Source organism: Gallus gallus, chromosome 26 (genome assembly GCF_016699485.2).
Source record: "Gallus gallus isolate bGalGal1 chromosome 26, bGalGal1.mat.broiler.GRCg7b, whole genome shotgun sequence".
NCBI classification, from domain to species: Eukaryota; Metazoa; Chordata; class Aves; order Galliformes; family Phasianidae; genus Gallus; species Gallus gallus.
Window position 1 is genome coordinate 3,721,530 of NC_052557.1, and position 15,277 is coordinate 3,736,806.

Genomic DNA, 15,277 nt, shown 5'->3' on the forward strand with positions numbered 1-15,277 from the left:
TTGACACGTTAGCTGCAGATTACAATAGGGAAGCATTAATATTAGAGCAGTTTTGTTCATTTGCGTATGTTAATTGTGCCTCCTGGAGCAAATTGGTTTGCTTCAAATCTCAATAACTCATTTTCTCTACTGTGGATGTACTAAGACCCCACATTGGAAATGTAAGGGAATGAATGGGAGATTGTCTATAAATTTGGAAGAACAAGCCATAGTTACCCTGCAGAAATTTGCCTCATTGTTTGGATTGCTTGCCTTTGTTTTGCAGTGTTCCAGCTCTCTATCTGCTCAATTAAGAGCAGATTAAACGTTTTGTGTATTATTATAACCTTAGCAGCTATGGGGGATTCTGATTTCATAGCTGTGATGTCTGTGTGCAGCTCTGCAGAGCGAGAGCAGCAGCGACAGCACTGCTCCTACCAGACAGCCCCCGTAGGTGCGCTCGTTTGCACGCTGATTAAAACTCAGCAAGAGACAGAGCGCATAATTAGGAAGCCTTAATAAAGTCATCCGTGCTAGTCTGAGAACAGCCCTGAGTGTTTAAGTTTTGGGGCGAGTTTTTGACCCTTCAGCTTTCTGTAGCGTGCGCTTTGGGTGCACATGAGCAGTGTGCAGTGGGAGCATGCAGCTGCAGCAGGTCACGTTGTGTCCTGTCCTGCTAATGGGGCTTGGCTTAATCTCCTGTGACGATGTCAGAAACCTGCTGGCTCTCCTGCTTTTTGTTTCTGCTTCCCTTTCAGAGGCAAGGTTTGATCTTATAAATCTAAGTTTTGTTTGGTGAGGTCTTTCAAGCTCTCCAAGCTGCATTCACTGAGCTTTCTAGATACCCATGTGAGTCCTTCTCTCTGCCTTGAGCCTGGCAGTGGCAGAGGAGTTTGAGTTCTTCATCAGCAGTATGAGCACAACTTACTTGAGCTGGTAGCCGTGTGCCATTCTGGCAGATGGAATATTGTGGGGGCTGCTAGAAATGAGGACACGGCAGTGCTGAGGGCCTGGGGAACGGGCAGCACTTGGCAGCGGCCAGAGGGAATGGTGGTTGTCCTGCTGAGCTGCAGCTCCAGCTTCATCTGGTGCATGAAGAGCAGGACCTCGAGGGTGGCTTCCTGCCGGCAGCTCTTCCTCTGACTCTCCTTCCCGCAGCCATCATATGGTGTCAGAATAGAAGACGCTCTCTGTGAGCCAGGAGCGGAGGAAAGCGGTACATCTCAACTTGAGGGCGCTGCTCCACAGGACCTGAGAGCAAAATCATGGAATCATAGAATGGCTTGGGTTGGAAAGGGCCCTAAGGATCACTGAGTTTCACTCCACTGCCACAGGGAGAGCCACCAACCTCCAGAACTGGCACTCGCCCAGGCTGCCCAGACCCCATCCAACCCGGCCTTGAACACCTCCAGGGATGGGGCATCCACAGCCCCTCTGGGCAGCTGTTCAGCACCTCACCACTCTCTGTGAAGAACTTCCCCCTGACATCCAATCCAAACCTTCCCTCCTTGAGCTTTAAAACCATTCCCCCCTGTCCTATCCCTGTGTGAATTCCTGTGAACTGTGGTGCTTTCAGGAGGTTGTGAAGTGCTCCATCTTTGCCCTGAGCTGCGTGTGATACAGAGGACCTCCCAGAGAAGTGTGGGGAAGCATCTTGAGAAAAACAGAGAAGCAAAACGTTTCTTCAGAATATAGCAAACCTTTATCTATATGCATGAGATTGTTGATCTTTTCTGTGCTTTTTCCTGAAGAAAACACTGAATCAAAGACAGGAAAGTCACCATATGTTATGCAAAAGGTCAGGCTGTTCTCTTGCGGAAAGTTCTTTTGCATTTCTCTTCCCCACTGTTCAGTTGAAGGAAATGGTTATGTTTGCGTTTTATTTGAAACCCATTCATTACTTTAAATCATTTGAGTTCTACTCGTATCTCCTTCAGTGTCTGATCTTATATCAGAAACAGCTGTTCAGCTCTTTGTGCTCCGCCGTTCTCCTGTTTAATAATAGCTATGCTGAAATACTTGGCATTATCAGAGAAACCCCTACCCAGTTGTAATTCTCCTGACTCTATTTCCATGGTTAATGGATTTCTGTGTGCGTGCAATGTATTACTGTAATTATATCTGATAATATTATATTTGAAGCTTGGCATCTGAAAGTTTCGAGTTCTTCACTCGTAGGATTTTCCTTTTGGAAGCCCTTAATGCTGCAGGCAGGCGACGTGTTGGGCTGTGCTCCCACTGCATCACACAGAACAAAGTGAAGCTGAGGTTGGTGTCCCCCCAGCTCTCCTTTGGCCCCTTTGGGTCTTTGGGCAGCACTCGAAAGATGGAAGCGGAATCTTCCTGTGGAAAAACCCTTTTGGATCCGCAGTGCCGGGTCCTCATTCCTTGCTTCCAAGATTGTCAACTGTGACACATCTGTTTGCAAACTGAGGGAATTGTTAGTTGGGTAACAAGTGTTATTTTCGTACGCCAACCAAATGGCACTGAAAGAATCCTGTAAATGCCATCTATTTTCTGCCAGTGTTTTCTTGCTTCCTTCTGCACCGAACAAAACGCTTTTTCTGGTGGTGGATGAGGATCCTCGCCGTGGATGCCCACAGACAGGAGGCTTCTGGTGCAGTGCATTTTGCTGTTTCCACACCACCAAAAATTAAAAAACCAAAGGACAGAGCACAGCTCCTGCTGCTCACACTTCACCTCTTGTCCTTTCCAGCCCTCGGTGTGTTTCAGAATTAAGCTGTGTTAGAATCTAAAGCCCAGCGCTCACATTGATGCAGCTGAGGTGGGCTGTGTGAAGGGAACCTTTGGTCTTGGCTACATGCAGGCACCACCAGGGTAATAGAAACATGAGCTTTGTGGCAGCCTCACTTCAATCTGGAGAAGCAGTTTTTTGATCATTTCTGTACTGTAAAACAAACCAGGGGTATTTTGAGTGCTGTGGTATATGATTTGTTAGGACTGTAAGGCTTATCTCCACCACAACTTCTGTAAATACAAACGTCTTACCAAGATTTGTTGGACAGAGTGTAACAAACTGCAATTAAATCAGCCTTTCAGTGTAAACCTTTTAATATTTTCTCAGCTTTCAAGTGGTAAATGAGTCTGCTTTAACGGGCTGCTGTGACTTCGAACTGTCTTGAGATTTCCTTCTATACAAAAGACTCCAAGTAAATTTCTTCTGTGGGTTGTCCTGCATCTGTCACATGAAGGCAGCTCGGTCAGTGTGACATACCCTGTACGTTATGGTGGATTTGCAGAGTATCTTTAACGACACATCCATTGCTCCATGAAGGATCCTTAATTCAATTTTCTTGGAAGCAGATTGATGCTAGTAGCGTTCTCTCAGCAGGTCACCAGCAAGTGCTCTTCAGCCCTATTTCTTTACAGCACAAAGAAACAAGATTCACTGTCGGAGCTGGAAGTTCACAGATGGGTTTTGCTGCCTTCCTCTGCACAGTGCTCGTGCATCCCAGCCCGGCCAGTCTGTCCCGTCCTGTTGCTCCCCGGCCTTGGGGCATTTGGTGGGGATGTGTAGAACCAGTCTCATAAATGCATCCATTTGCATAGCTCTTCAGGATTCAGTTATAAAGCGATCTGAGCTCTCCTTGTCTTCAGTCACACCATTTATTCTCTGCAGACGTTTAATAAAGCAAAATTCACATCCCAGGAGGCTTTAGCAAAATTCTGCATGAGCATTTGAAAGCTTTTGTAAGGCCTCCTACTGCGGAATTTAATATATATATTTAAAATGTTTTCTCTTTAGAGCACGATTCTGAGTTGCTGTACCTGCTTTGATGCCTGTTGGTGTTCCCAAACAGCCTGGCTTGCTTCCACCTGTGCTCTTCCAGTTCTCCATCCCAGGGAGGTGTTCTCTCATCACACAGCTCCCTGGGCCCTGCACTTTTGGCAGCAGTGGCTCAGAGCTCTCATTCTGCATCTCTGACGGAGCCTTGTGCATAGGGAGGAGGTGAAGACTCTGCTGATACAGCCAGAACAGATCAGCAGGATGTTTTGCTCTTTTTTCACGACCTTTAGAAATCTAAGGAGTTGGTTTTTTGTGGTTTCTGAGTTGGGGTTTTTTTTTTTTTTTTCCGTTTGTCTTTGTGAAATATATCATTTGCATTTCAAATCCAAAAGTATGCTTTTAATGTATTTGGCTCTTCTCCCACGTTTTTTTCCAGAAAATCAAGTTTTGTTCTTTACCTTGTCCGTTCTGCTCGGTCTGCAGGGGGAACTTGATGCCTTGTGATGGGTTTCATCATCAGCAAATGTCTCCGCCCAACCTATGGTTGCTGCCCATATGTGAGTGGTGGGGCAGCAGAGGCCTACAGGACCTTGGCCGAACCACAGCCTCTGGGTCCTGGCAGGACACTCCCAGCCGTATCTGGAGATATGGGTGCAGCACACTGCAGGCCCACTGCTGCTCAGTCCCATGGAAAGGCAAACAGCACACTGTGTCTGTCACGTTCCCAAGGTGCTGCTCTGCTCTCGGTGCTGTGAGCATCCTGTGGCGACCTGACTGTAATTGCCGGGTAGCATATAGGTATTGTTAAGTGTTGTGAGCTGAACCCGGTGATTTTCTTTCTCGTTGTCCATTAGAAGATAATGCAGCAGCTGATTGCTCTTTTAAGAAGCTGTTACCTGATTCTCTCCCCTGCTTTCAGGAGGAGGTGGCTGTGCTCAGTGGGTGCAGTGCTGGGGCCTGCAGCTCGTGCTGAATTACACCTGTGAGTCGTTGCTGAGGACTTACAGAGTGAATGCTGTGCACGTGTAGCTTTGGTTTCCTGGAGCAGCACACCTGGTTTGTGCAGCTGGAAGCTGCTTTAAATGGCTTCTGCTTAGTCAAGTCCAAGACCAATTAATGTTACTCTTATATTAATATCCAAGGTTTAATTAAACGGTAGATGTTCTCCCTTGCCCAGTGCAGTGGTTCCCGCTGCAGTCTCAGCACATCCCCATATGCTTGGCTGTGTCACAGCGCGGGGAATCCCCTCAGTGTCCCCTCTGCTTCGTTCCCACTGAAAACCAGAATTGCACAGCAGGATCTAATCCGTGCTTTTTTTCATTCCTTAATGCTTAAAAAAAAACCCCTCTGAGCCTCTGGCGTGCGAGGATAATCCGGGGAGGGGCTGAGGGGATTTAGGGTGAGGAGCAGTGGGCAGTGTTTATGTGTGAGTTTACTCAGGTTCAGGATCTCTGTGGGTCCGCATCGTGGGACGTTCGGTTTCATGCAGGATCCTCTTCCCATGGCCGTGCCTTATGGCCCTCTCCTCTCCTGTGGGCCTGCAGGCATGGCCAAGCTGGGTCTGTCTGCTGGGCCCGGTGTCCATCCATTGGCTGGGCCCAGTGTCCGTCTGTCCTTTGGGCCCGGTGTCCATCTGTCTGCTGGGCCCGGTGTCCGTCTGTCCTCTGGGCCCGGTGTCCATCCATTGGCTGGGCCCGGTGTCCGTCTGTCCTCTGAGCCCGGTGTCCATCCATTGGCTGGGCCCAGTGTCCGTCTGTCCTCTGGGCCCGGTGTCCATCCATTGGCTGGGCCCGGTGTCCGTCTGTCCTCTGGGCCCTGTGTCCATCCATTGGCTGGGCCTGGTGTCTGTCTGTCCTTTGGGCCCGATCTCCATCCATTGGCTGGGCCTGGTGTCTGTCTGTCCTTTGGGCCCGATCTCCATCCATTGGCTGGGCCGTGCGGCCGCTCCTCACAGTACTCTTTCTGACACCTGCAGCAGTTCCCCCTTCACATCCATTCCCTTGAGGTGCGTTTCCCTGCATGACCTAGCGATGGATTTTGTCATTTGCTGGGGGAGTTAACGTGCTTTTAATGAACTGCTGCTTGGAAAAGTTGCTTTTCTTGTTAACAGCAAGGTATTTTTATTAAAAAAAAAAAAAAGAAAAAGGAAAGGAAAGGAAAGGAAAATGCCTCCCAACGCCGCTGCTGCTGTTCAGCATATAGAGGTCATTGTCTCAGCAGCTGTTGGCATGGAAACGTCGCTGAGCTCCAGCACAGCGCAGTGCCCGCTGTGCTGTGCACCACAGCCGGGTGTGTTCACACCTGTGGGCACGGCTGTCACACAGCCCCCGACCCACAGCATCGCCCACAGCTACCTGTGGGGTCATGGGGCTGTTGCTTATCATTGGGCAGCGATTCGTGTATCAAACCTTGGAGTGCTGCTGTTCTGCCAGCTCTGGTAATTCAGTATTGGGCTTGCTGGGGTTAATTCTAGTCACGCTGTAGCAGGAAACAGCTGTTTGTAGCTGTGTACTCAGCATTCCTTACCCAGGTACAGCTTTACCCCTCAGTTTGTGAGGTGAAAGCAGAGGTGAAAGACAGACCTGTTTGTCCCCAGGTCTGTCCTCAGATCAGCTCTGCGCTTTGCGGTGCTGCCGAAGCCTTTTTCTCCGTGTGCTTTTCCTCCCGGATCCACACTTAAACCGTTCCTTTGTGGTTAATTTAAATGAAGCCTGAAAGCAAGAGGATTGTGTCTGTTCATCCTAGAGAACCTGAGCGGTATAAAGGCCGTTATTCCTCTCGACTGGTCCCTGTGCTGCGTGTGCCATCCATGAGAGACAGCCCAGCAGCACGGCACGCAGCAGCGTTGCATTGAGCTTTCGTGTTGCTCCTGGGGTGTGCTGGGCAGGCTGTGTGCAGAGCGTGCTGCTCGGCTCCTGCAGGAGGAGGTAGCTGCCTCTTGCATAGAAACAGGCCCTGAGAGGCCGCCTGGAGCATCCTCACTCTTACTTCAGTTTCCTGCTTTTTGATGCACGCCGCTCGCTGTGACCTTCCCTCGTTTTCTCTCTGCCAAGTGTTTTGTTTGACTTTCTCCCATTTTCCCCAGGCAGTGCTTTCAGCTCTGTGGTCGTGGTCTGAGAATACGGTCCAATCTGTAATTGGACTGTAACCCTCTGTGCGAGGGTAACGTTAAGATTAACCCCATAGTGTTGGCCCATCCTTAGGAGCAGCTTTGGTTTTACTTTTTTTCTTCAGGAACGAGCTGGTATTTATTGAACAGGCTTTATGAGCTTTTAAACTTCGGATGGGAAGATGAGTGACTGAAGGCTCTGCAGGTCCACGTCCCTTTGGGATTCATCCCACTTGCCAAGCCTTTCCTCCGTGCAGCTCTCGGAGCATAGCTGAGAACCAGAATCATCCACCATGGGGAAATCTGCCTCTATCGATCTGAGCAGAGATGTGCTCGTGTTGCTCAAGTGCAGGGCTGTGGGTTGGGCTTTGACAGGGAGATGGATGGGCCGCTTTAGTAGTAAAACATTTTTTAATGTTGAGAAACCATCTTGTCTGCAAACAATGAAGAGATTTACGGTAAGAAATGGAAAATATTCTTCTTGGTGGAGATTACACCATTTGTTTTCATTTTCCGTGACATGTTTTGCTCATTATGCTGCAGGAATCGAATCCAAAGCTTCATAAAGAAAAGCGCGTGATGGCAAAGCTGGGAATTCAGCTCCGGGTTTGCTGTCATAACAGCACAGAGGGCTTCACCCATGGGAGCACTGCGAAGGTCTGCGCTTGGGAAGCAGTGAGGGGCTGAGAACTGCGCTGCTCACCCCACCCACGTGGGGCAATCAGTGCAGTGTCTGCTTTACCCCCAGCACGCGGTGAGGGTTGTGCTGTGGGGTCATCTTTGTGCTGTAAAATCCTTTTTGTCTCTGATTGTTGTTTCTTCAGCACTAAATGAGGGTGAGAAATGAGCCCTGGAGTTCAGGGATGGAGTTGGGTGCTCTGGGCTGGGTGTGGGGTGGGCTTGCTTTGTGCTTGGGCCGTCTTTTGGTTTCTGGTTTTGGTCATCTCATGGACAGTGCAGACCTCCATAAGCTTAGCTGTGTGCGTGTTATTTCATACACATAGTTATTGTTCGGAACAGATCACCTAACTCGCTTCAATAGGGACATGGCTACTGGGATGGTGGGGTTGCATTGTTGGTTGAACTCGATGATCTTAGAGGCTTTTTCCCAACCTTACTGATCCTGTGATTTCTGCTCCGGGCTCCACCTGCAGTTGTTAAGCTGTTACAGGTTCAGGTTTTCATTTTTGCTTTTTACATGAAGCAAACGAACCCAACGATGTCAGAACCAGTAGATGATACACGGAACCACTGACCTATTATGTTGGAGAAGGGAAAAGCATAAACCCACAAATAACAGAACGCATGATGCACCTTGCAGCAGTGGCGGTGGTTGGGTCAGTAGCAGTGGATGGGGCTTTGTGTCCTCACCCCCTGACTGGCATTTCATATAGGAACATTTGCCTTGGTTTTAGGGTACGGGTGAGCTTTGTGTTAAGGCTGATGTGGGTCTGGTGCCCCATTCCTGCAGCAGCCGGGTCTCAGCACCCTTCAGAGGCCCCAGTTAAAATCACTCCTACAACAGTTTCCTTACATTTTGTAACCTGTTGCTGACTTCCTTTCAAACAAGGCACTGAACATTACAGTCCTTGCTCCTGTTGTGCTGTACTGGTATAAACATGCTGCTGGCCATCTCCTGCATTGGTTTTAAGAGGCAACAACTAAAAGTCTTCTTCCCTGAAGCCCTGAGTGTTCTGCTGTAGTACGTAACTTAAATTTATCAGGGTCACTGAACCCTATTTAATGTGCTTTCTGGGAAGATGACAGGGTACAAAAGATTGTTTTGTACCCTCCTGTCAGAAGGATGAGGCAGTAATACAAGAGCTCGCTTATTTGTGTGCTGAAGGGGCCATGGTTGTCTGTGATGTGGCAGATTTGCTAATGATACCTGACAGAAGTATTGCAAAGGAATAATTGTAAAAAAAAAAAAAACCTCTTCTATCATGCAGTGTTTTTAAAAAGAAAATATTCTCTTTTTGTAACATCAAGAATGCAGGCTCGTGTGTGACAAAATATTGAATTCAGGCAGTCTAAGCAGTGGCAGTAAATGGAGTGGAAGGTATTACCGCTGGGTGTGTTCTGAAGCAGCTTTCTATTTGCGTGGAGTTTGGAATTTTGATAACAGATTTCATATTTTAATACTTTGTGTTTCAAAATACTTCACTGTCTTGCTTGGGAGATTCTGAGGTTGGAGGGCTGTTGCTCAGTTAGGCTTAAAATCACCTTGCCATATTTACACCATCTGAGAGTTAGGCTTTAGCAGTATGTTTCCCATTGAGACGATGCAATTTCAAACAACCCAAGTCTTGCTGCTGCTTTCTTTGTTGCAGAACATACAGCAGTGAAATATCATTGTTGGCGTTTTGTTTTTTGGCTCAGTGTTTACAAGAGATATTTTTGTTTGTTCGTTTTTAAGGAAAAGTCATCAACAAAGATCTGCGTCACTATTTGAGCCTGCAGTTCCAAAAGGGCTCCATAGACCATAAACTCCAGCAAGTGATCAGAGACAATCTCTACTTGAGAACCATCCCTTGTAAGTATGTAATGGTTAGCCTCGTTTGATCTGTTTGTGCTCACCATCACCTCATTTGAGAGCTTTACACATCTCCTCTCTCAGTGTGGTGTATAGTTCTTCCTTTTGGCAGGATCTTTGTTCAAAGCATTATAAGAACAGTTTTGTATCTTAAGTTGCAATGAAAATAAGTGCTGGTATGGACTGACGACACAGCAAAAACTTTGGAGTTCAGAGCTCAGAGTATTTCAGGAGTATCTGTGTTTAGTTCATTGGAAGTTACTGTTGTTAGAAGAGCCACGTTACTTCCCACTTGGGAAATAAATCTTCTTCAGAACAATCAAGCAAACATCCTGTGAACACATCGTGACTTGGGATGTCATACACATGTAGTTGGGAGGTTACACAGAATCATGGAATGGCTTGGGTTGGAAGGGACCTCAATGATCATGAAGCTCCAACCCCCTGCCGTAAGCAGGGCCACCAGCCTCCATATTTAATACCAGCCCAGGCTGCCCAGGGCCCCATCCAACCTGGCCTTGAACACCTCCAGGGATGGGGCATCCACAGCCTGTAGGGTTGCAGTGATGGAGGATGCGATGAACCTGCTGGGTAATGCACGAGGAGGTGGTGGCAAGAGGCAGAGGGGGTCTGTGTCCAAGGAAGAAGAGGAAGGAGCAAAGCAAGGACAAACTGAGTGTCACAGCAAGACTTAATTAGCTGGGGGAGCTAGATGGACACAGGTCTCTTTAGTTGTGCCAGCCCTTCTGCTCTGTGCATCTGTTAGCATCGCAGTCCAACCAGCACAGGTGCAAACCTGCCTTTATCTGTGTGTTACCTATATGGCTGCTGCTGTGGGTGAGGGTTCCCAGGGAGCACCTTGTAAGGTACAGGCTGCTGGGACAGCTGCCAAACGTTCTGTCTTTGCTTTTCACCCTTCTTTGTCATTTCATTTCTTAATTACCACAAAACCATCCTTCACCTTGTCTTAGAGGTCCTGCCATTTAAAAAGGCTCATTGCTCTTTGAATTTGACTATTCGCTGCACTAAAAACTTCAAAGTTTGTCAGCTAACGTTTCTGTAACTACAGAATTCTCTTACGTAATTCTCTTATTGCAGTCGTTACCATTTGGAACATGTCCTTGAGTTTGTGAATTCCTTAAAAACTGATAATGGTGAAATGCCATTGATTTATTAGCAGTTCCTGTTAATGCTGCTCTCTCAAAATAATAATAATAAAAAGAAATTGATGTATGCCCTTCCTGCTTTTAACCTAATAGGATTTTAATGAATTAGTAAATTCCTCTCCAGGGGAGCTTTAATTAAGCTGCTATGACAGTGGTTGGCCCTTACTTATAGACATAAAAACTTGAAGAACTTCTGCATGTAATACAGCAATTTACTGATCACGTTGAAGCAGTTAACCTGTAGCCAATGTTTGGAGTATAGATGAATTGCCCTCTGAGCTGTAAGGTTAAAATACGATTCCTCTGCCTGTTTATGGATTTTGTGGCCCGAAGATCAAGTATATTTAGTCGTGTTGATCTCATTACTGCATTGATATGGATGCTCAAGAAACATGCATCATCAAGATGGGAAGATGAAACGCCCATACATCTGTATTCAAATACCATAGCTTTAAAGAGTTGCCCAGAATCCCAGACTGCTGTTGCATGGCCCATGTAATCATCAGCTTCTGTAAGCTGTACATTTTTGGTTCACTGAGCTTAAGGAAAAATTTCTAATTACTGCCTCATTCTGCTTTATTCCTCCTCTTTCCACTATATCATAACTTATCATTCCTACACGATCTCTTGGCCTAGTTTTTACACGTTATTGTTCACTTGCTTGCATAGCAGAATGAGGTCATCATTGTATGAGGCCTCAAAAATATCTTGTTTTCACTTAATTTGACAGCAGGCTGCGTTTGGTAAGAAGGCAGGATTTAAGTACCTTACAGGTGTGTTTCCTCTGTTTTTCCAGGCACTACGAGGGCTCCCAGAGATGGGGAAGTCCCCGGCGTAGACTATAATTTCATTCCTGTTGAGCAATTCAAAGCACTGGAAGAAAGTGGAGCCTTGCTAGAAAGTGGAACGTATGATGGTATGTTGGTGAAGCTTATTGGAACAGGAACTAATATCCGGTGCTCACATCCAGTATCTTGCTCTAAGGTACCTCTCTGTATGCAGGAGGTGCCACTTTTCCTACTCACCTTGATGGTTTCATATTGCCTCTCCACTACTGCAGTACCTATTTTAGAGCTGGAGTGCCTATGAGAGGAGTACTGGTCTTTTTTTTTTTCTTTTCCTCAATTTTATGGAACAGAGATGTTCTTCTCAGAGGCATGCATTAAAGGGATGGGAGGCAAGGGAAATCCTGATAAAATAGGGAATGTGTTTTGCAGTTAAAAACAAAAACATTTCATTGAAGGCAGTGAACCATCAGGAAGCAGTTAGCTATAGAGACCTGAAACTGCCATCATGTGATAGCCTTCTGCTGTAATTTAAAGGGTTAGATAGCAGGCAGAGAGAACTTTACAGGGATGTGGGGGACCTTAATGTGGGAGTGGAGGGACTGGACCCCAAACCAACCTTTGTTTAAAGCAAGTGGGTGAAGGGAGAAGTTGGCTCTACCCTCAGATGTCTCACACTGCTGTAGAGTATCCCCTACCTGCAGTTGTGCTTCAAGCAATGTTTGTTCTTTGTTGCCTGGTGCTGTAGAATGATTTACTTTTTGACACTTTTAACAGAACAGAAATGCAGACATCTTAGATTGCTTTTTGTATGTAAATACCTGCAATATGATCGTGGTAGTGCTTTGGGCAAATATCAGTGCTTTCATTATCCGGGTTTCTGTCTCATTGGCAGGTAATTTTTATGGTACTCCGAAGCCTCCAGCAGAGCCCAGCCCCTTTCAGCCTGATCCGGTGGATCAAGTTCTCTTTGACAATGATTTTGATACTGAATCACAGAGGAAAAGAACCACATCAGTCAGCAAAATGCAAAGGATGGACAGTTCTCTCCCTGAAGATGAGGAAGAGGAGGAAAAGGAAGCGGTTAATGGCAGCGGAGGGATAGGTTGGTTACAAGGGGAGAAATTCCCTGAAGTATTTTATAAATGAATAAGAAGTACACAAATAGCATTCATGCTTGCTTGAACTGCTTCCTTAGTTTTAGTGAAGTTTAAAAGCAGTTTTCTATTCAGACGGGTGTTTTTGCTCTCCTTTGAAATTACATTTTAAAAAGAAACAGCTGTTCTCCCAGCCAGATGTGCAGTTGCATCATAAAATGCACTGCTCAGTAGAGAACATGTAGTGCTGGGCAGCAGCCAGTTACTTGATTGGGAAGGAAAAATTTATCCATATAACAGAATCCCTTTGCAGAGTGTAATTCATGCCCTGTAAATTGGATCGTTTCATTTTGGTCAGATTACCAAACGCAGGAAGTTTTAGTGAAACAATCAGCCTGAGGGGCAGCACCAGCTCACACTGTACAATGTACAGATTATTTTGCTGAAGGGAATTGCAGAATACCCCGAGGGAGTGTTCGTGGAGAGGAGTAAAGCACAGTGCATTGAGACCGGCCCAGTGTCCAGTAGGATGTTTCAGAGATTGGCAGCACGCCCTTTTCGTTTTGCTGTCATGGTTATTCATCTCGAGGGGGAAGAACTGATGTTGGAGAGAAGCCGTCACATTGAATTTGCAGATGATCCTCTGTGTGAGCGTTTAAGAAAGGCTTCTATTGACCGGACCTGACCTAATCTTGCTAGCTTTAGGGTTGGCAATGCCACAGCACAGAGCACCCGGTGGCCTGGCTGGTGATGATGTGGAAGTCATGGGCATCATTGTGTGGCTGAGGATACCGGGCATAACCTCTGAAGTATCAAGCTGAGGCTTGCATGAAGTGTTAGCAGGGATTTTGGGGAGCTTTTACTTCTTGTAGCTTGCATGAAAAAGGTGTGTTTATCCTATTGGCAGCTTGGGTCTTTTCTATGTTTTAGTGTTGGTGCTTTGAGGAATATTAGTAGGACTTCTATTTGTTTATTTATTGGTGGCATTACGAACACTGTTCTCTGTGTGAGGGGGGGAAACAAATTAGTCAGTTTGCATTCCTGCCCGTGCTGATTTTGTAGCTTAGGCTCACACAAATAATAGGAGGTTAATTCTCTTTGGCAGGGGCAGAACAGAGTTCAGTTTTTTCATGTCAGCTTTTCAAAGTCCATAGCTGAAAAAAAAAAAAAAAAAAAAAGTGGAAAAATGTTCATCACATCCAGGGACGTGTTTGACATTCTCTCATAGCCAGATTAAGAGGGTGGTGCTTAGTGAGAAACAGCATAAGCATCTGACAAATAGTAATGCTTTCCCTGAACAACTGCAGAAAACAAAGAAAAACACTCAGATTCTTCTGACTGGATGAAACCTGTTCCCAGTTACAACCAGACAAGCAGCTCCATGGACTTCAGAAATTACATGTCAAGGGATGAAACCCTGGAACCTCTGCCCAAGAACTGGGAGATGGCCTACACTGACACTGGCATGATCTACTTCATCGAGTGAGTAGCCCAGCACTGCCAACAGGAAAGATATGTGTCTGGGAAGCTGCCTAATGCTCTTACACCTCCCCTGTTCTTCTTCCTTATATTTCTGTATGGAATTTTATATATTTCCTCTCTTTTGTTCCTTACTGATAGTCGTTTATGCTACATATTTGATTGCCATTGTGCAGGAAAGTGTTATGGCTCCATGTGCATAGTCAGTTTGCAGTGTGAGTTATGTATCTCACCAAATGCAAAGCTGGGTGGATGTTGGTAGGGAAGGTATAGCATCATATAAACTTTTACAATGACAGATCTCTCTGAAATCTGAGAACTTGTGTGTTCTTTCTTCTCAGCATGCGTTCCTTGGCTGGGAGTGCCTACTTGAAAAGATGAGCAGCACAGATTAAAGCTCAGGATAGAAAAGCAGTTCATATGTGCACATGTGAAATAGCTTCATTTACGAATTCTGAGATGAGAAGAAATAAAAACCTAACTGAATGTTAAATACACGAGTAAAAGCATTCGCTGCTTTCAGGTAGAAACAGAAGATGTTTCCACGTGAGCTTTCTGGGGCATGGGAGAGCATTCCTCTCATGTTCCACATCTGTCCTCAGGAGTCTCCAGTGCTGGTACCTCTGAGTATCATTGTTGCCTTTTCTGTTTAGCATATGACTGTGTGACTGAGGCATAAGCAGGGATTAGGTTATTCAAACACTATGGTTTGACCAAGGTAGTAAATATTTAAGGTAAAGCCAAATTTCTTCAGTCTGAGGAAGTCCTTTTAATGGGCTGTGTTTTGCTCTGCAGTCACAACACCAAGACAACCACATGGCTCGATCCACGGCTCTGTAAGAAAGCCAAAGCTCCTGAAGATTGTGAAGATGGAGGTGAGATATTTAGAGCTCATTTGTTACTGTGGCTGATCAGTGGCTGAGTTGATCAGGGCTGGATAGGATCCATTGCTGCTGTGACAGAAACTTCTTGCTGATGCTTGTGCCTCTGGAGCAAACAGAGTGTAGTGCTGAGTGTCCATAGTTCAGTGGTAGTGAGAGTCCACATGAGACTGGGAAAGGCCATAATGTATTTTTCCTGGAGTCGTGAAATCTGTCTGAATCATGGATGTATCTGCATTCCTGAGAAGAGAATGATGTATGTTGTTCCACTAAGTATCATTGCTAAGGAGAAAGCTGGATATATCAGCAGTGATCACACTGGAAGTTTTTATGTGGGTGGAATATGGCAGGGATAAAAAGTCCATAAATACTAGAATATATGCAGAATGAAGATGCAGCGTAATGCCTATTGCTAGAAATGTGTATTGCATGTTTTATGGTATAATATTTGAATGTGAAAGCAGAGGTAACAGCTCTTCATGCTGCTGTTTCAAGACTTG

The 15,277-nt window shown here is 46.0% G+C and overlaps 1 protein-coding gene across 3 annotated transcripts in view; it reads left to right on the forward strand.

The window, feature by feature from the left end:
- MAGI3 (membrane associated guanylate kinase, WW and PDZ domain containing 3) overlaps positions 1-15,277 on the forward strand; it is a 51,413-nt gene that overhangs the window by 12,899 nt on the left and 23,237 nt on the right. For all 3 annotated transcript variants that reach the window (NM_001012697.1, NM_001389348.2, XM_015298932.3), the window contains 5 exon segments: positions 9,253-9,369; positions 11,332-11,451; positions 12,216-12,425; positions 13,725-13,899; positions 14,692-14,771. In NM_001012697.1, coding sequence (NP_001012715.1) covers positions 9,253-9,369; positions 11,332-11,451; positions 12,216-12,425; positions 13,725-13,899; positions 14,692-14,771 — 702 coding nt within the window.